We start from the raw sequence: 21,736 nt of genomic DNA on the forward strand, positions 1-21,736 counted from the left end.
AGTGGCATTTGGGAATGGAGCCTGGAGGAGACAAATAAAATAAAACATTGTATTTTCTTTTATTAACAAATGTTTGTTCAGAATTATCCTTCTATCTAAGGAAAGTTTAAGGAGGGAGTACTTTTTGCTCAAAGTGCTGCATTCATTTGTACTTGAAAAAAATATGTTTGACAAAATGTGCCTTGGCATTTTCTTAAATGTCAAATTTCTTACGACAATGCATACAGGGTTCCCATCTAGTAGTGTTTTCCTGGGCTCTGCACGGGCCTCGAGGCTGGTTTGAATGAATGAATGAAGCTGCTCCAGAATACACAGAGGTCCTCCCTGACAGTGATGTCATCAAGCAGTTGACATACCAGGTCTCTGCTGAGGTCAAAAACGAAAGAGAGAAAACAGGGAACTACAGGCCAGTTAGCCTGACATCAGGCGGCGGGAAAACACTGGAATCTATTATTAAGGACGTAGTAATGGGGCACTTACAAAATCATAATATGATTAGGCAGGGTCAACATGGTTTTATGAAAGGGAAATCGTGTTTGACAAATTTATTATAGATTTTTGAGGATGTAAATGGTAGGGTAAATAAAGGGGAACCAGTGGATGTAGTATATTGCCAGCGACGCCCACATGAACGAATATAAAAAAAAATCTGGATTTTCAAAAGGTATTCAATAAGGTGCCATACAAAATGTTGTTACGCAAGATAAAGGCTCATGGGGTTGGGGGTAATATATTAGCATGGATAAAGGATTGGTTAATGGACAGAAAACAGAAAGTAGGAATGAACGGGTCATTTTCAGGTTGGCAGACTGTAACTAGTGGGGTGCAGCAAGGATCAGTGCTTGGGCCTCAGCTATTTACAATCTATATTAATGACTTAGATGAAGGGACCGAGTGTAATGTATCCATGTTTGCTGATGATACAAAGCTAGGTGGAAAAGTAAGCTGTGAGGAGGACACAAAGGGGTAAATTTTAACTGAGAGCTGGGAAGGAAGCAGAGGGAAAGATTTCTGGATGCGAAACCCGGAAGGTAAGTGGGCGGGTCGCGATCTGCAAATGCGACCTTAATGAGGCCCATCAATTTCACTTCTGGGTTTCGCGCCCGGCAGCCAGCCTGATTGACAGGCTGGCTGGCTGTTAGCCAGGAATCAGAGGGAGGGAGGGATCATAAATCGGGGTGGGGGGGGGCAGGGGAGAAGATCGAGGGGGGAGGCAGGGAGAAGATCGGGGGCAGGGACTGGGGAGAAGATCGGGGTGGGCGGGGGGCTGAGAACGAGATCAGGAGGCTGATATCAAGATTGGGGGGCTGAGGAAGAGATCGGGGGGCTAAGAAGATTGGAGGTCGGGTGAAGAGCCGGAGATAGGTTGGGTCCACCTTGGCGGGGCGAGGGGGGGCGGGGGTCGGCTGATCGCGGGGTTCCTGTCTGCCTGGTGAGCTTGTTGGGCCTGGATGAAGCACTCCTGCTCTCCTCCGGGCCTACAAGCAGTGCAATAAAGGCACTCACCTCCTGGATCCAGACCTTCCCGCCTGCTTTCACCTGATGTGATTCAGAATGGTGGGAAACCAGAACAGGTAGGGTTAAATTCATCCTATTATTCCAATACACAAAATATAAGTACCTCTCGTATCTCAATGAGTACATTGTCCTTTTAAGTATCGGCCCGGCGGATTTAAGTGGGGGCAGGATTTCCTGGTGTCCGCTCTCCACTTGCAGACAAACCTGCCTGGTTAAACCCAGAAGCAGGCGTTTTGGAGCCCGGATGCCGTCCCGTCTGATAATGGAGTCTTTTTGCTCCCCACCTGGCCCCAACCCACCCATTCTTGGGGGTTAAAATTTATCCCAAAGAGTCTGCAAAGACAGATTAAATGAGTGGGCAAGAAGGTGGCAGATGGAGTGTAATGTGGGGAAATGTGAAGTTATTCACTTTGGTAGGAAGAATAGAAAAACAGAATATTTTTTAAATGGTGAGAAATTATTAAATGTTGGTGTTCAAAGGGATTTGGGTGTCCTCGTACAAAAAACACAGAAAGTTAACATGCAGGTACAGCAAGCAATTAGGAAGGCAAATGGTACGTTGGCCTTTATTGCAAGGGGGTTGGAGTATAAGAGTAAAGAAGTCTTGCTGCAATTGTACAGGGCTTTGGTGACACTACACCTGGAGTACTGCGTACAGTTTTAGTCTCCTTACCTAAGGAAGGATATACTTGCCTTAGAGACAGTGCAACAAAGGTTCACTAGATTGATTCCTGGAATGAGAGGGTTGTCCTATGAGGAGAAGTTGAGTAGAATGGGCCTATACTCTCTGCAGTTTAGAGGAATGAGATGCGATCTCATTGAAACACATACGATTCTGAGAGGGCTTTACAGGGTAGATGCTGAGAGGCTATTTTCCCTGGTTGGAGAGTCTAGAACTTAGGGGCATAGTCTCAGGATAAGGGGTCGGCCATTTAAGACTGAGATGAGGAGGAATTTCTTCACTATTATTGAATGGCGGAACAGGCTCGAGGGGCAATAAGGACTACTCCTGCTCCTATTTCTTATGTTCTTATGTTTTTAAAATAAATGTCAATGCATATTTTAAGAAGTAATACATCTATATACATTTCATATATCACTATATATAATAATATCTATCAAGTTGACAATAAAGTAGTGTTAAACATATATCACTCCCTGGACTTTATTTTCTTTTCAATAAGTTATTTCATAAGTATTATTTTTAAGATGAAATAGCAAAAGGAATACACAGAAACATACTTCCAAAATCCTTCCTCATGACCTTCCAAAGAATCAGTTTTTGAAATAGACTGACTTGGGATTGGCTTTATCATTTCATCTCCCAGTGGATACCACACTCCAGTGTTAATGGTGGAAGGTAAACTGCTATGGAACGCAGTGTTACAGACTGAGGTCAGAGTGCAACAGCCTGAGGCAGGGTACTATAATTTGAGGGCAAAGTGCAACACAAGGGCAGCACAAAAGGCGAGGGTTTACTATTTCCATTTATCAGCACCACTTCATAAGCTTTCCATGTCTTTCTTCTTCCTTTATTAACGTAGGCGTCATATAATCGACCATGTCTATAGGAAGTGGGGGCCCGTGTCTCCAAACCAGGTCAGTAAATGTGTTACTGTAGGTAGGTGTTACTCATCATAGCAACTCTTAATTAAATGTGGTCTCCAAATCTGTCTGCCTAATCTATCTGGATGAAGTTAATAAATGGACACAATTAGAATGCACATACAAGAAGTTGCCATGGGCTTTTCCAGACTGAGAGCTAATCAGACTTTCACATCGCAATATTTCTTGCTGCTGTCAATGTAGAGTACTTCCCAAAAAACAGAATAGTACTGGGACGGCAAAGAGTGGGGAGGAGCAGGGAAAGAGATTTAGTTATCACTGTGGCATGAGTACTTTCTCAGTGAAGAATTCCAAAATAAAGAAAGCTGAATTCATTATACTATTTTTGAGATGAGGTCATTGTATCTCAGTTAGAGTGAAAGACTTCTTCAACCCTGTCTTCTATGTATGAGTGGCCTGAAGGACATGGTGGGATAGAAGGGAAAGCCACAAGTTCAGTGATGTTGTAAGGATGTGCTTTGATCTCCAGATGTGCTTAAAAGTTAGAGATTAAAGGTGTAGTTTTTGGAATTCGCACTCCCAGGCGGGAGGCAGCCTCACCCTCTGAGAGCGCAAAGTCAGAAAATTAACTCTTAGAAGTATATATTCCTTTATTCATAGAAGAACGCCCATTTAGAGTCTTCAAAGTATTTAAAGGAGAAGGAACCCTATAAGGAGCTCATTCAGTACAAAGTTTTTTGGTGAATGAAACCATTGAAGTGTATGAGAGATGGAGTATAGTGCAGTATTTTTACATTTTCTGACCGTCCAGATGGACTGCAGTGGTCTTTTCTGGTCCTGTATTTTCCTATATTACTAAGTACTTCCCTATCCGTACAGCTAACTTTAAATTGAGGAACGTATCTCCCACGTGGTAAGAAATACCGTCAGCTTAGCAATGCATTTTTTCCACTATGGAGAATGGCCATTTCAGCTCTTCTTTTACACCTAGAGCCACTCTCATTATTTGGGTTATGGGGATTTTTCAGAGATTCAGTTCATCAACAGAGAAGTTAGTGTTGGGACTATCTTAGAGGTTAATACATTCCGGAAAAATGAATACTAGTTGGATGTACAGCAGTACCCAGCCGGTGTTAATTTTGTTCCCGCTCAGGCAACTCCAGTTCAGGTGTTGCTGTAACCAAAGTCACAAGGCAAGAACATAGGCAGACTGGTAAAATAGGCAGACAGTTGGCAGATGAAATTTATTGCAGAAAAGTGTGAAGTGATGCAGTTTGGGGGGAAACGTGAAGTGATGCAGTTTGGGAGGAAGAATAGGGAGAGGCAATATAAACTAAACGGTACAATTTTAAAGGGGGTGCAGGAACAGAGAGACCTGGAGCTTCACGTACACAAATCTTTGAAGGTGGAAGGAAAAGTTGATAAAGCTGTTAAAAAAGCATACATATACCTGGGCTTTATAGGTAAAGGCATAGAGTAGAAAAGCAAGGAAGTTATGCTAAACATTTATAAGTCACTGGTTAGGCCTCAGCAAGAGTATTGTGTCCAATTGTAGGCACCACACTTTAGGAAGGATATCATGGCCTTGGAGTGGGGGCAAAGGAGGTTTGCCAGAATGATACCAGTTATGTGGAAACACTAGACAAACTGGAATTGTTCTCCTTAGAGCAGAGAAGGATAAGGGGAGATTAGATTTTGATAGGGGGCTAGAATATAAAGGGGAGGAAGTTTTGCTATAGTTATACAAAGCCCTGGTTAGACCACATCTGGAGTACTGTGTACAGTTCTGGGCACTGCACCTTAGAAGAGACATATTAGCCTTGGAAGAAATGCAGCGCAGATTCACCAGAATATTACCAGGACTCCAAGGGTTAAATTATGAGGCTAGATTACATAAACCAGGCTTGAATTCCCTGGAATATAGAAGGTTAAGGGGTGATTTGATTGAGGTTTTTAGGATTTTGAAAGGAATAGATAGTGTAGATAGAGAGAAACTTTTTCCATTGGTGGAGGAGTCTGGGTCAAGGAGACATAACCTTAAAATCAGAGCCAGGGCATTCAGGGGAGAAGTTAGGAAACACTTATTCATGCAAAGGGTGGTAGAAGTGTGAAACTCGTTTCCACAAAAAGCGGTAGATGCTAGCTCAATTAATCATTTTAAATCTGAGATCAATAGATTTTTGCTAGCCAAGGGTATTAAAGGATGTGGGGCTTGAAATTGGGCCGTCTAGCACTTATTGTTTCGGCGCTTCACAACCTCCCGAACATCCAAGATGGCGTCTTGGATGCGTGATGTGCGCCATCTTGGTAAAGGGTTTAGCGCACGTGCAAATAATGAACGCCAGCAGCATGTAAAGCAGGCAGAATATACCTTTGATCAGTGTACAACGCTGATTGAAAGTGATAGACGCCATTTTGGGACTTAAAGCTCCACTCAACGCACAGTCTTAACCACGATCATCTGAACATGTCTTAGAGTGGTTGGAGGACCCCCCACCAGCTCTATTTAAAGGGACCATGCAGGATTTACAGGTTAGTTGCTGGATTATTGCTTCTGGCTGCTGGTGCATTTGTACCTGTTTTTGGAGGTCTCCTACACTTGAATACTAGGACTAGGGGATGTAGCCTAACATTTAGAGCCAGGACGTGCAGGAGTGAAGTTAGGAAACACATCTACACGCAAAGGGTGTGAGAAGTTTGTAACGCTCTTCTCCAAACAGCAGTTGATGCTAGCTCAATTGTGATTTCTAAATCTGAGATTGATAGATTTCGGTGAACCAAGGGTATTAAGGGATATGGGGCTAAGGTGGGTATATGGAGTTAGGTCACAGGTCAACCATGATCTCATTGAATGGCGGAACAGGCTCGAGGGGCTAAATGCCACTGCCACTTGCTGCCTCCTGTTATGCTCCACCTTCTCCTGCAAGAAAGCGGGACATGTGTCTGGGTGATGTGCCTGTCATGGTTGAATAGCTGCCAGTGTGTGTGGCCTTTGCGTTGTGGGTGGGCGGCTTGCAACAGTGGTAATGTGTGAGGGTGAGAGGCAGCATCTGATTGGCAGAGTTGAGTACTGATTGAAAGAGTTTGTTGGTAGATGGGTGATGGGGGGTGTAGTGTGTGGATGCAGTTGGTAGGAGATGCCACTTGACGGACCTCACTCACCTTGACCACTCGTGTCAAAGCATTGAACTTCTTCCTACACTGCATCCATGTTTGTGGTGCTATGCGCTTGGCATCCCCTACTGCCTCCCACTGCCTTTTTAGCAAATGTTTGGATGGCCTCTTGCCCCTGCGCCCCCCCCCCCCCCCCCGTAACGTGGATACAGAATGCCCCTCCTTCTGTCCACCTCTTGCACCAAGACCTCTAGTACATCAGCAGAGACTCTTGAAGACCTGGTACCAGTTCGGACCGGCAGATTGGTGAGGCCTGGCATGCAGATTGGAGGGCGTGGGATTTAGTAGTCCGCAACCTTTATTCAATGTTTTAACATAACTCAACAGTTTGTAAACATAGGGACGGGACTTGCATCTATGTTTTATGTATGCAATGTCTGATCTCTGTTCAGACTCCGTGCAGACAGCAGACTGCTATTTTTAGCAAATAATAGGTACCGGCTACCTTTAAGAGTTTTTGGCAGGCTGTCAGATTGACATCCTGCCTTTAAGAGATTGTGGCTCCCCCTGCTGGTGAAAAGTGTGACTGTCCTTGAATCCTCATGTCAACACTGATTTGCAACATTGCTTGCAAGTATGTACTGAGGCCAGACAAATGTCTTGTCCTGCCTGCGCAGGAAGCACCGGGCGCGGGTTAGACGCGGATTGCGGTACCCACGTTCGGTTTATGGCCTAATCCAATTTACCCCCCAAGGCGGGTAAATGGAGTTAGGATACAGATCAGCCATGATCTCATTCAGAGGCTCGAGAGGCTGAATGGCCTACTCCTGTTCCTGTGTTCCTATGATTTAATAGAGGAGTTCAAAATTATGAAGAATTTTGATGGAGTGAATACGGAGAAACTATTTCTGCTGGCAGATGAGTCAGTAACCAAAGGACACAGATTTAATATAGTTGGTGAAAGAACCTGTGGGGAGATGAGGTGAATATTCTTTAGGCAGCGAGTTGTTATGATTTGGAATGCACTGCCTGAAAGGGTGGTGGAAGCAGGTTCAATAGTAACTTTCAAAAGGGAATTAAATGTATACTTGAAAAGGAAAATTTGCAGAGCTTTGGGGAACGATTAGGGGAGTGGGAATAATTGGACAATTCTTCCAAAGAGCCAGCACAGGCATGATGGACCGAATGGCCTCCTTCTGCGCTGTGAGATTCTATGGGGCAAATTTTGACTTTGTGTGATAGTATAAAACTGGTGATAGCGAATCGGCAGCCCGTTTTACATCTCTCCCGATTTTTATTTCCATTGACTTTGACGGAAAGGACTTTGTACTGATGGTATTGTAATGCTTTCTCCTTTAAGTTCCATACTCTGCTGCCTCACTCACCCCCAAATGCAGTGCATCAGTTAAGCCCAATATTGCATTTTCAAATCAGTTTATAACTATTGGCTGCAACAGACCCTGCAGAACAACCCCTAGATTTTGCTTAAGTGCCATTACCATGAATAATTTGGGGGATCTGCTGCAATAACATTTGTTCTGTTCACAAGAGGAAGAAATTAGCTTCTGTTGGCAGAGTAAGCTTGCATTTGTCACTGATCCTCATGTCCATCTGCATGCAATTTACTCAACAGGCATGATCTCCCCCAACATGAAACCATGCTGGCTGTCATTTGCTAGGTGGTTTTAATATAGGTAATCCTCAAGTTTGCTCCGAGTAATCAGTTCCACAATTCCATTATATTCTCAGTTACGGGATGTAAGACTAATGGGTCTGGAATTATCAAAGTGTGGTTTGTTACCCTTTTTGAAAACAGGTACCACACTGGTTTGTTTCCAGTCCAGTGGGTCCTTCCCCAGTACATGCTAACTCTCTCATGATGACTGTCAACTTTTTGTAGATTTTGTCCCTATTTACACTTACAAACGTAAAAACATAGGAACAGGAGTAGGCCATTGAGCCCCTCAAGCCTGGTCCCCCATTTAATTAGATCATGTTCTGGACTCCCCCATCAGAAGAAGTAGGTTCTCTCAATCTACCCTATCAAATCCTTTAATCATCTGAAACACCTCAACTAAATCACCCCTTAATCTTCTATCTCAAGGGAATACAAGCGTAGTCTATGCAACCTGGCCACATAATTTAACCCTTTCAGCCATGGTATCATTCTGGTTAATCTGTGCTGCACCCACTGCAAGGCCAGTATATCCTTCCTGAAGTGCGGTGCCCAGAACTGAATGCAGTGCTCCAGATGTGGTCTAACCAGAGCTATAGCATAACTTCCACCCCTTTGTATTCCAGCCCCCTTGAGATAAAGGCTAACATTCTATTAGGCTTTTAAATTATTTTTTGTACCTATCCATTAGTCTTTAGTAATTTCTGTAAATGGACCCATAAATCTCACTGCTCCTCTGCAGTCCCTAGCTTCTTACCATTTAGAAAATACTCTGAAGTATCCTTCTTAGGTCCAAAGTGGGTGACTTTCGCAAATTGAACTCCATCTACCACAGTTTTGCCCACTCATCTATCAATGTCTCTTTGCAACTTTCTGCTCCCTTCTACACTACTTACTGTGCCACCTGACTTAACATCATCAGCAAACCTGGATATATAGCCCTCTATCCCATGATCTTTGTCATTGATAAATATAGTGAAAAGCTGAGGCCCCAGTACAGTTCCTTAGCGGACACTGTTAATCACATCCTGCCAATTGGAGTACATACCCATTATCCCTACTCTCTCCTACCTCTGAACCAATTCCCTACCCTGAGTTCCATCTGAGTATATACTGGCTGTCACAGGTGAATTATTGGTTTTGAGCTTATCTGGGCCCTCCATGCAAGTGATGTTGAATTTACTGGGGGTAATTTTTGTGTCCCTATCTCTCCATAATGGGGTAGTTGTAAGGCTCAAACAGTGTGCACAATGGAAGTGCACACTTATCGCTGAGTTCCTAACTGTTCCGATTTTCAGGTTGACCTCAATCCAGGTGACCAGAGTCCCTGCCGGAAACAGCCAGGAGTCTGAAGAATATATGCTAATCAGGGTCAGATGACGCAGTTAGAACCCTCCAATATCATGGTTGTCTGCCCGCCTCATTACAGCCAGTTTCTCCTCCCACTCATCAAACTTAGGCAGTTCAAGTCAGAATGCAGCCATTTTCAGCATTCATTAAAGCGATCCTCTGTTGCAGTCAGAAAAAACTGGATACAGGTTTTTACTGCAGTCGCTTGCAGGATTTGAACTTTATAGGCTTCAATACTTAATGCCCTTGCTGCATGGGTTCTGCAGTGATGTTGCTCACCCAACTTCTTGCCTCCAGATTGGTGAGCTGCCTAATGGGGAGCACATTTAGCACTGGCTGCTCAACAAATACATTATAATGAGGACCCCGAACCGAAATGGTTCTCATTCATAATCCCAACATGAAGCTATGCATGCTGGGAGCTCATGTCAAAAATTATTACCATTTGCAGTTTACAGTCTTGCATGTTAAGCTTCACGCGAGTAGTTCCAATTTGTAAAATCTATCATTATGAAATGTAGTGAATCTTTGGAGACTAAGAACCAAGACCAATTAGGGAGTTTGACCAAAAGTACTACATTCAAGTTTTTGAAATCATAGTTTCAGAATTGACCATCCAGTGGATTTATACTTCACTCTTCTGGTCACATATATCAAAATCTTATTTGCTTTATTTTTTTCCAACAAAATGAATTGATAATTCCTTACTGGGTTTTTGGTAGGATGCTATGTTGAATTCATAAGGGGAGATGGAAATTCAACTTGTGGATCACCAGGTAGAATCACTTATATGCATATCTTGTATTTGGTTATAGAACAGTTTTAGCAGAGGCCTGGGACCAGATTATCAGCCTTCCCCCCGCCACCCCCCACCACCCCGGCATGGTAATGGTGTGTGATGGTAGGCACAATCTAAAGGAGGGGTTGAGGAAGACAGGGGGGAATGATAAATAATTTCTTGAAGATTTGTTCTGTTCAGTATTTCTGGAAAAATCATAAACACATTCCAAAAGGATGTGCTTAGGATTCTGTTAGGAATACTGAACAGAGCAAATCTTCGTGAAAACATTTAACAAATGTTGCTACACATAACGACCAGAGGAATTCTCATTGCAGGGTAAGGAGGAATTTTCTTCTGGTTTTCATTAATCTTGATTTGAAATGCCAATAAATACTTAATTTCATTAAAGAGTTCATATGAGTATTTTGTTCAGCACCAAGGGGTAATTTTCCAACTATGCACATGTGCTGGGCAACCTCGCCCACCCCATGTTACAAAATCACGGGCAGCATTTTTAATACGTACTGGTGGCAGGCAAGGTTCCCTGCTGCCAGTCCGCACCGGAAAATTACCCTGATTATGTTAAAAATGCAAGACAAACACACAATTTGAGGCATCTATATAAATTAAGAATGTCCTGCAGCATGCTTTGTTGACTTTGGAAGTATTCTAGTAAAGAAACCCAGCACATCGGAAACAACCTCTGTCAAATATGTGTCCAGGAATGTGCTCTGAAGTCATTTCAAATTCAGATTGATCTGAAATCAAGCCAATTTGTATCGGTTTAGAATTATCCCAATTTGTCCAGTTTGGACCTGTTACAATTTTAGACACAGTTCACTGTCTGGTTCAGTTACGTGCAGCTTCAGACTTTTGTAGCACAGCTGTTAGGCTCAAACAATCTGAAGCTGGCTGCAGAAATCTAGTCAAAAAACCTGCATTCAAATTTGAACTCAGAACGTTTTCTACGGCTTTACAATCAGGATTCACTGGACCCTTCAGTTCAAATGTTCAGTCATTGAAGAAACTAAAGGGGTATAAATTCTTCCATTAAACTTTTATGACTCTATTCTCTGAAAGCAGGACACTTTGAAATATATTGTGCTTAGGTGTTCGTTGTAGCATGATTGTGAAGAATAAAAACTTTATTTTCCTTGAAAGTAAATGCATTATGAACTAGAAATTGGATTGTGCTCGCATTGGGGTGCGATCCAGGTGCAGTACACACTGAACGCGTCTAATGAGGCCGCCGATAGGACCACGGGAAATTGGTCTACCAGCCACGTTAGAATAGTACCAGTGAGCTGCAGGACCGAAGGCAGCTTGCCGGTCAGCAAGTACGTTTGGCAGGGGGGCAAGTAATTGGGAGGGGGGTGTGAGTGGTGGCCATCAGCAGCCCACAGTTGTAATGTGGGCCACGAAGAGCACTCAGGCTTCTCCTGGCCCACATTACAACTAGGCCAGGAGGAGCCTGAGTGCTCCATGTTCAGGCCTTTTGGGTGGCAGCCTCCAATGATCCCTTTTAAAGACTGCTGGTTGACTGCTGTGCACCTGAGAAAATGGACCACAGCACTTACAGCAATGAATTTCACAAAGGGACCTAAAACAGGCATTAGGCCTGCGATCCACATAACATCATTTTCAGGCCTGCGCCCTGGATGACTACAGAGCTCTCTAATCAATGTGGCATGCAGCACACCTCTGGCACGGAATAATCGCCTGCGCGTCATTCGTTATATTGGTCACTTCTGCGCCCATTTTTCACCTAAAAAATGGCCGCTGTACAAACGAATTTCTAGGCCGATGTGTTTGGGTGCACATTCTCTTTCCTAGCAATCTGCTTAATTTTGGTTTGAGTTATTAATCCAGAAATAAGCACCCAGTGATTGCTTTTATGTTTCTACTGGGATCCTCGCTACATGTAGGACTTTGTAGATAAATTAAGATTTTTTTTTCAATTTTAAGTTCCACTGTTATGCAACAATTATGCATGCCACAGCTTTATTCACAAAATTTCTATAATTTATACCTGTTAAATAGTCTCTTTAGTTGTTAAAGAGGTATCAAAAGATGATTATTATGAGTGTCATGTGATTAAAACCAGCCAATGAAACTGTATGCAAAACATTGTGTGTTGCTAAAATATTGTTTGCTGGTCATAAAAATCTATTAAAAAAAAGGTAAATCCCAGTGCTCTTCCTGCATGTCAGCATCCATAGGGAAGCTAATGAACTGTAGTCGCCACACAACAGTGCATCCTTGACCTGCTGGGTTGCCATGCACACAGCAAACTGACTTATGTTGCTGATGTCACTGGAAGCAGTTTGGAAGCGGCCAGAGGCACAAATGTTTAGAGCCACGGTGACCCTCACTGCCATATGCAGTGCAGTACATACCCTGGTGTTGGGCCCCAATTCTCACTCCAACAAGTGGCACAGGTAAGTAACTTGTCTCCCTGTTGAAACGCAACTGCCTTACACACTGCTCCTCTGTGAGGTTCAGATACAGTGTTCTATTTCTGTAGACCCGCATGCTGTAAGGCCTCCTGCGCCTTTTCCTCCTTTTCCCTCATCTTGCAGCCTCTGTAGGTCTTTGGTGCTGTTCTTCCTTCTGATTTGGGACTGTCAAGGACAAGCCCAGCAGCATTTTCATGTTCAGCAATTGAGAAAAAGCAAACCCTGAAAAAGGGTTCAGGACCTCCACAAACTCACTTCCAAAGTATTTCACAGCCAAACCATAGACAAAGCAGCCAAAAAACTTAGCCTAAAAACACCCTAGAAGCCTAAAACAACAAACCAGAGACTTACTTTAATGGAAATGAGGATCCCTTTAAATATCACTTGTGAAGGCTACTTCCTGACTGTTCCCACCACGATTTGCTGGGCAGCTTTAGGAAGTGATATTTCAGGCTTGCACGGACATCAACTTCTCAAAAGAATCCTCAAAAGCACAGGACCCTTGTTAACATGTTTTAATGATGCCTGCATTTATTTCAGGCAGCCGGCAGAAATGCCTTAAGAGCGCCCAAACCAATCTGTTGTCGGGCGCACTTCCGGCATTGGACGTCACGCTGCAAAATTTGACTTCATGGCGTCCGTTTTGGATCCATAAAATGGGCGAAATGCATATCAATTTTTAAAAATTGTTTTTAAAAAGAAGTTAATGAACTCTGGATATCTGAAATAAAAACAACAAAAAATGTTGGAAATGAACAGCCGGTCTGTCAGCATCTGAAAGAGAAAAAATAGTTCACCCTGAATCATGAGCGTTTCTAACTCTTTTATAATGCTGAATAATCTGCTTAAACTGGCATAAAAAGTAAACCTTTAACATTGTTATCCTTTCTTTGTAGGAAGAAATACCGGATAACTATTGAGAGACGAGCACAACTGCATGAAGCTGACAATGGTAAGCATCACCACTTGCGAGAAGACTCTGTCCGATCCAATCTGTCGACAGCTTAAACAGTAGAACCAAATCTTCCTTCATAAACTTTCAATTTTTAGGGAGATTTACCAAAGGTGTCACTGCAAACAAAGAAAGGTTGATAAGAAATTCATTCTTTTGAAGACTAGGCTATTAATTTGTCATAGTTTCATTTTGTTGTTGCTTTTGAAAACTCAGGAAAGATTCACTTATTACACTGCACCACTATACTGGAAGCTTCATCTCTGTGAAGATGATAAAATGTGATTCAGCCTGTTTCATAGAGGCCAGCAGTGACTTACACTGGCAACTGAAGAGAACCTTCAAAAGAAGATATTTTGTAGACGGTTGTTTACCCCGATATATATTTCTTGGGAACTGGCCAGTATCCATAATAAGAGAAAACTTTAAGCCTTATTGAATAAAATTGATCTTAGAACCAAGACAATATACCTTAGTAAGGTTCTTAAATTCATAATTCATACCAACAGATATAAATTTAAGCATTATGCATTGTGATGGCTTCAAAGCTATTATAGGGTAGAAATTACTTTTGGAAATGCTATTGCACGAATACTTAATGCACTTAAATCAAATCTCTCAATTTCGCTATTGTAATAGAGGTGTTAACCTGTTTATTTCAAATGGGTTCATGCCTTCATTAAAATAGCAGAAAGAGAATTTGACACAAACATTAAGCATTCATACAATAATGTCGATGACAGAAATTTCTACCCTCCTGCAGCTTAAAAAATATTTCTGTGCATCCATCTGTGTGAATATGTTTTTCCTATTTTACATGTAAAGCACTGCAATTTGTACTTTGCAGTTACTGCATAAACTAGAGAATGCTCACTGGAATTGTGCTGCTGTTTGCTGTGTTATAAAAGTAACTTGGTTTTTCTGACACGATTGTTAAAGCTTCAGTGTTAGATAAATGACAACAACAACTTGCAATTATATAGTGCTTTTAATGTACAATCCGGCCCAAGGCACATTAGCATTATGAATCCAGTAAACTTTATTGCTGTGTCATATTCGTAAGACTGTAAACAGTGGCTCAATCACTGGCAGCTACAAATCATTTGTTTTACACAATAATTGTTGGCTTTAATTACCAAGGATTGTGATCACTGCGATTTTGAAAACTGTAGTGCAGTGCATGGATTCAGTTATACTTTTCATACAAAACTATATGGACTGTACAATGAACATTGACTTTCATCTTTGACAATAAACATTATATACCTTTGAAAAATTTGGGAATACTGTTTTAAAGGGGTATACAGCAAATAAGTCAATATTTTTAGACTATAATAAGAAAAACATTAAGTAATTCCTAGTATTTTCAACAACATGCCAAACAATATTTTGTACATATTAAATAAAATGGATACACTTGTACAGTGTTAGAGCAGTTGAGCCTTTCATGCCTGTTTTAGAAAGAGTCTTAAAAATAATATTCTATTATTATGCAAGTTGATTCATTTAGATGCTGCTATTAGTATTTTAGTGGGCACCTGAGAATATAAATCCTACAGGAAAGACCCCAGTAAAGCTGTTATTGTGGAAGACAGGGAAATTGGTTACATATGTTGGCAAATGTACAAATAAATGTCACAGTGGAAAAGTTGTTGAATGTTAAGAGTTAATTGTGCCTTGTAATGTCTTCACTAGATTCTAATTGCAGCAGCAAAATTCAAGCAAGTTGTAACATTTTAACACGTGTTGTGAGCTGTAGATGACTTCACTTAGCTCACTATAGTGAAGGACCTAGTCATTTGTTTATTCATGTATTTCCACAAGCAAATAATATCGTATTTGCCCCAGGAATACACTCTGTGCAAGTGTAAATACTGTACCTCTGATGTGAGTATTCTTAGTAAATGTCTGATGGATTATGTAATGGATTATGCCATCAGGTTATGGCTGTGAGTTTACTGAATAACTCCCGACCCAATTGCAACAGAATCAAAACTAGCTTTTAAAAATGGAAACTCATTATCCAAGAAAATCAAACAGAAAAAATGTCCTTCTTAAATATATATTTGAAATAAATGTGGAGTATTGAAGTTGAATTGCAAATTAGGTGTATGAATATTCGCATCAGGCTTTCTTCAAATGAGATCATTGTTTTGAAATGCTTTGCACCTGAATTCAGAAGAAAAAAGACAGTTTATTTACTGAAGTAAAGATTTTATGAGTTTATATATATTTGTCACTTCTAGCATGTGCCACTAGAAACAATGTTAGCAACTGATGCTATGAAATGGACAGTTGTGCATTTGCTGGTGCAGTCAATATTCAGATCATGAGCTGCTGTTTTTAATATATAATTAAAAATGGAAAGAATGTGTCTCTGAAGGTTTAGCGATTTGAGAATTCTGGAAAAAACAAATGATTGGTATGGATGTTTTAAGTGCAAATGCAAGGTGCCATACAGTATAATAGTAATATACTGGCATAAGTAGAAATATCTGCATATAATGTGATATTTATTTAACTGTTGTGTAGAATTTAATATTCATAACTGTAGATAGAGTTTTTAAAAATTACTATTGTGTTATATATTCATTCAAGACGAGTTGGTCAGTTTTAGATTATCTATACGTTGTATTGATGCATTTTTGGTGTCTATGGACCTTAATGATGTGTAAATGTCTTTGTAAACTATTTTATTTTCTGTAAACCAATATGTGGTATATTCTGAATAGAATATTAAAACAAGGCAGATATTGGCAATAAAATAACATATAAGTGAAAACCTTTCCTCCTTTGTCTGTGTAATTCTATAAAGTACATGATGCACACACTATTGTTTTCCAAATATTGCAGCTATAACACTATGTTACTGATCTTTGATCAAATGAATAGTGCACCTGATCAAGAAATATTTAAACGCAGGTTTAGCTGTTCTGACTGTGTACTCAGAGCTAACTGTGTTATTAGTATCGTGTGCATGGATCACTTTTAACTGCATGAATGAGAATGCTGTTTCATATTTGTTGACTTGCACCTACATGCTATACATACTATAAGCAATCTTGTCACCATTGTTTTTTAACCTCTTTACTGCTGACTATCAAGAATTCACTTTTTAGAAATGTAATATTTACAGTATTTGTTACTTGCAGTAAGGGGGTTAACACATGCTTCCCATTTTATCCCCTTAGGTCCCCACTGCTGCCACCCACTGCTATGCTTCCTTCTTCAGCTGAGAGCACGGGATGATCTGGGTCACAATCTACTCCATAGCCACCATTAATGTCACACCGTAATTGGTCAACAGGAGGTGCACGTCTGCTGGACGTGACTGGTCCTGCCAGTTCGTCCTTACCTGAGAGATGGAATGTGCCATTGCTTCCAGGCTTAGACCTGGTAAAACTTGCCCACTGACTTATAACTTTCAGAAGTGTTTAACTTTCGTATGGAATGTAAATATTTTCTTAAGAGAAATTTCAAAACTCCCATGCGTTAAAATATTTGCTGTGGATTCCTGTCTTCCAAAACATCCTACCAACTGTTTTTTTTTAATCAAAAAGGTGCACTCCCCAGGTAGCATCTTAAATATTTCTCACAATATTAGGTTGAACCAAAAAATCTTTGAACAATATCAATAGATTTTATGAACTCATATCTTGGTTCTGCCTCTTTCCAAGGGACATTTTGTCAGTACCTTGTTCTAGCTCTTGGAACTGTCTAGAGTGTCATCTAACTGTTGACAGAGTCTTGGTAAATATTAAAGTGCTGATATTTCTACAAGTCCATTCCCATATGATTGTAGTTTTTCAACATGCCTTCAACAAATTAGAAAATTCCTGAGTCTTGTTTGAAAACCAACCTATGTCAGTGACATGTAGGAGGTCAATAGTGAACTATACAAAAACTAACCAGCAAGTCAGAATTTTGATATATCTATGATTATTGACATCAGCTTCAGAATTAAATTATTTAAAGCTGAATTAAATTCAAAGACAATAACTATCCATTGAAAGCTTTAGAAAATTCTACATAAAGTTTCTTAAAGCATTTCAAGGGCTAAGTGTTCTGTACCCACTGCTGCTTGTTTCCTGAAAACACATTGCATTAATTTTGATATCCTCCCAAATGATTGCTGTCCTTTCATGCAATCTGGATGGTGTGGTTCCATCTAGTTGATTGTTGTTCTTTTGTATTGAACTCCTAAAACCTTTCAGAATGTTGGGCAGCACTTCCCTGATGTGCCTATATGCAAATGTGGGCTGCACCTCACATACATTTTGTCCAGTATTTAATAATTCAATTCATTCTGGAACTTGTTTCATTCTTATTTCAAATCTACCTCGTAAGTCTTAGACAAAATTTCCATTTCCAAGTATTTCTGATTGTTATTTTAATCAGTACAGATCTTATTTTACTATCACCAAAAGTCATTCAAAAACTAATAAATAATGTAGGAAAGGCTAGTGTTTTATGGTAGATGTATAAGTATAAATTTCAACAGCCAAAATAGTCTAATGACAGCACTTAACAGTGCTCCAATAATACTGATGTAATACTGTACTGCTTCATCCTGATTGATTGCAACAGATTTAAATAGTTCAGGGCTGGAATAGAGTCAGTTTAGGAAAGAAGTCACGTTGGATCAAATAAGAGTGGAAATTGCACCGCCTTTTCCAGACTAACCACGTTGAAAATAGTTTGACAGGAACTTGCTTTTAAATCAGATGGAATCATTGAATTTGGCATTGACCTGTGAAAACTTTTGTATGGAGCTCATGAAGAGCTACCAGACATTCTTGATGAGCCCAGATGGAAGTGAAGTACTGCATTACACAAATAAAAGCAGAAAACGCTGGAAATATACAGCAGGTCAGCCAACATCTGTGAAGAAAAACAACTATGGTGTTTTGGGGGTTCAACTATTCATCAGAACTAAAAACTGCATTACATATATATTTTAACCTGAATCTAATCATCCAATGCATAATGGAATGTCAGAAAAGAAGGTACAAATTATATTTATTTGATTTAATAGGGGAAAATATAGTTCTGGTTTATTGGAACAAAAATCTGCCAGTAGACCGGACCATCCCTCTAACATCTCCGACAGCTGGTACAGTCTGATCTAAATAACTCAGCTATCGATCTGATGAAACAGTACACGAAAAGGAAAAATAACACAGTATGTGGAAAGATAGGTGGAAGTGTTAGTAATCCTCACTTTAACAATGAATTGCATTAGTGTCATACTTTTGAGATCATGCAGAGCTTGCAACTGAATGGTACGTACAGCATCCCAGCACTTTCCATTGAAATAAATGATAAATAGATTTTTAATTCTATTGGTCTCAATGTTGGAAATGAGAGGGGGGGCGAAACATAGCTTTTTTCCCTGTTGGTGTTAGCAGATGACTGGACATGTGAGTAATAAAACTGATCTGTTTCAAAGCTGCCCCAACTATTATGGTCGAGATCAGAGGGCAAACAGCGAATGTTCAAAATCTGAAATAGAAGCATGAAATGTTGAAAATGAAGAGCTGCTCAATTACCTACCCTTCTCTCATAGATGCTGATCAATCTGCTGTGTATATTAGAAATAAAACTCTGAAACATAATCGAAGGCTATTAAATAGACTTCTCCTAAAATTTTAAGTATTTCTGAAAGAATACCCTTTCAGAATATATCTCATGCCTTTTCCACATAAAATATAGGAGCAGATTTTCCTCTTTTGCAGAGAGCACGCACAGGAAAATCAACAGGCATGTAAGTAACGGAGCCAGTTTCATTTTCCATCCCACAGAAAAATATGTATATTTCCAATAATAAAGGTGTAAACTTCCACTTTTGTTAATATTGTCTTAAAATATATTTACGAGAAGTAATATAAGAACATAAGAAATAGGAGCAGAAATAGGCCATACAGCTCCTCAAGCCTGCTCCGCCATTCAATCAGATCATGGCTGATCATCGACCTCAACTCCACTTTCCTGCCTGATCCCCTTGATTCCCCTAGAGTCCAAAAATCTCAGCCTTGAATATACTGAACGACTCAGCATCCACAGCCCTCTGGGGTAGAGAAATCCAAAGATTCACAACCCTCTAAGTAAAGAAATTGCTCCTCATCTCAGTTTTAAATGGCCAACCCCTTATCCTGAAACTATACCCCCTAATTCTAGAATATGTACTTGATTTTCAAGAATAAAAAGCCAGCCAAGGAACATTTTTCGCCAATGTTATATAATAAACAAGCTTTTTGATGGGACGACCACTTTATGAATGGTTGGTTCAATGTATGATCTGTTAAACTTCAAAAACATTTCTATATCATTTTATCAAACCAGAATATTAAAGTAGCTTGCATGTGTGACAAAACTTCAAATATCCACAAGTCATTCACAGACAATATATTTGTGATGTGACCCAGAAGGCCTGCTCTGAAGTCATTTCTGTCACATTTTGCCCTCAGAATTTTAGTAATTTGTTGTATGAATCGATATTTCCCTTGTAGCTCCAATATCTAACAGCGCAAACTAAGGCACTTTGCAGTTTTGTAATTCATTAAATGCAAATATATTGCAGCAAAATATTTTTGGTTCTGTTAGAACAGTATTTTATCATCAATGTATACAGCACAATAAAGAATATCCTTAAACTCTCTGCATGACACTGTAAATTTATTAAAGTGCCTCTTTTCTCACATTAAATACTTAATGGCAGCCCTCTTTTTAAACTTTGGTTTTAAAATTTAAAAAATTGGCTTCACTCAGTTGTAGTTATACCAGTCCCAGACTGACGCCAGTACAGCTGCAGTCATACTGTGATTCTTGCACCAATGTGAAAAAGAAAATGCTTCTGAATGACGCTAAATGTTAGCATCTGCACTATAAGAATCAAAGCACTTTGTTTAGGCATGTTTTTTGTTTGCAATAGGTCATTTAGTTAAACAAAATGAAGTCGAATAATACCTTCATTACTTTGTCACGAAGCCAACTCGTAGGCGCATAGTGTATAGTATTACATCCAATTTTGATTTGTTTACAGAAGATTACAGAAATTGTTTTAGTTACAGAAAAGCTATTCACCATGGGGTAAAGTTTTGTCTCCAGTACTCCCAGCCCAGAGCTTTAGACTCCAGGAATGCTGAAATTGAAAATTTACCTCTATGGCAGGAACAGGATCCTGCAATAGGACTGGGATTGACTGTGATGCCCCTACTGTTGAATAGCCTGCTAATCCTCACTGACTGTGTTCACAAATAAATAATAAGCAATTGGGCGAGGTTCAGGGGGACGGTGAACCCGTGGAACTGCACCCCAGGAAGAATCCAGTGACTGCAGGCGAGAAGAGAAGAAAATGGCCCCGATATTTGCGGGGAGCTGGGGAGGGAACAGGGCCGAACGTCAGCGGCCAAGAAACCCGGAAATAAGGGAAAGGCGGAGGTCCTGCCGAATTTAATGGCAAGACCTCATTTTAATTTTTTTTCTCCATTTCCCGCCCAGCAATTGGCCAGATTGAGAGGCTGGCTGGCTCTCGGGCGGGAAGGCCTGCCGTTGAAGGCCGCAGCCGGGGACCAGAGAGGTGGGAGGGAGGGAGGGAGAGATCGCGGGGGAAGAGATTGGATTGCTGGAGGAGGGGGGATCGGCTGATTGTGGGGACAGTGGCAGATTGCGGCAGTTTAGTTTGGGGGGGCTGCGGGGAAGCACTCCTGCTGCTCCTGGCCCACAAGCAGTGCTGGAAAAGCACTTACCTGCTGGATCCAGCAGCCTCATTTACATATTGTAATTACTGACCCGCGTCTTGAGACCAGATTACTCAACCGCCCCCCAACCCGCACTGGATATCTTCACTGCTTTCCTCCCTCGGCCTCTGCACTGAGCGACTTCTCATCCTTGGTGATTTCAACCTCCATCTCAACTCATCACGCGGTCTCTCCTCTGAGGTCACTGCCCTCCTATCCTCCCTTAATCTCCCCCTCCATATAAACTCCCCTACCCATATTCATGGCCACCCCCTCGACCTTGCCATTTCACATGCCTCTCTACTCCCATCTCTGATCACTTGTATCCCTCTCCACCCACGTCCTCCTTCCCCCTCCCAACCCCACTTCCTTTTGTGTCTGCCCCTGGAAAATCTCTCCCCCAGGTCACTTACAATGGCACTTTCAAATTCCCAACTGTCTAGCCTTTGGTCTTCCATTCACCACGATATTTCTGCAGCTACTGATCTGCTCAATCACACCCTCACCTCTACTTTTGATGCCCTTGTCCCCATTAAAACCATTTCTCTTTCACACCCTGGTCATTTCCTCTGGTACCCCCTTCAT

General features: G+C 40.9%; 1 protein-coding gene across 4 annotated transcripts in view; it reads left to right on the top strand.

Annotated features, from left to right (window-relative positions):
• Positions 1–20,041, top strand: part of npr3 (natriuretic peptide receptor 3) — an 81,041-nt gene extending 61,000 nt beyond the window's left edge. For 2 of the 4 annotated variants that reach the window (XM_067985217.1, XM_067985225.1), the window contains exons 8-9: positions 13,357–13,412; positions 16,604–20,041. In XM_067985217.1, the coding sequence (XP_067841318.1) occupies positions 13,357–13,412; positions 16,604–16,695 (148 nt within the window). In that variant the 3' untranslated portion in view covers positions 16,696–20,041. Of the gene's footprint in view, positions 1–13,356; positions 16,199–16,603 lie in introns of those variants that run through there. The other 2 variants (XM_067985234.1, XM_067985244.1) reach the window with 1 other exon arrangement.
• Positions 20,042–21,736: the final 1,695 nt, after the last annotated feature.

Source organism: Heptranchias perlo, chromosome 1, assembly GCF_035084215.1.
Source record: "Heptranchias perlo isolate sHepPer1 chromosome 1, sHepPer1.hap1, whole genome shotgun sequence".
NCBI lineage: Eukaryota > Metazoa > Chordata > Chondrichthyes > Hexanchiformes > Hexanchidae > Heptranchias > Heptranchias perlo.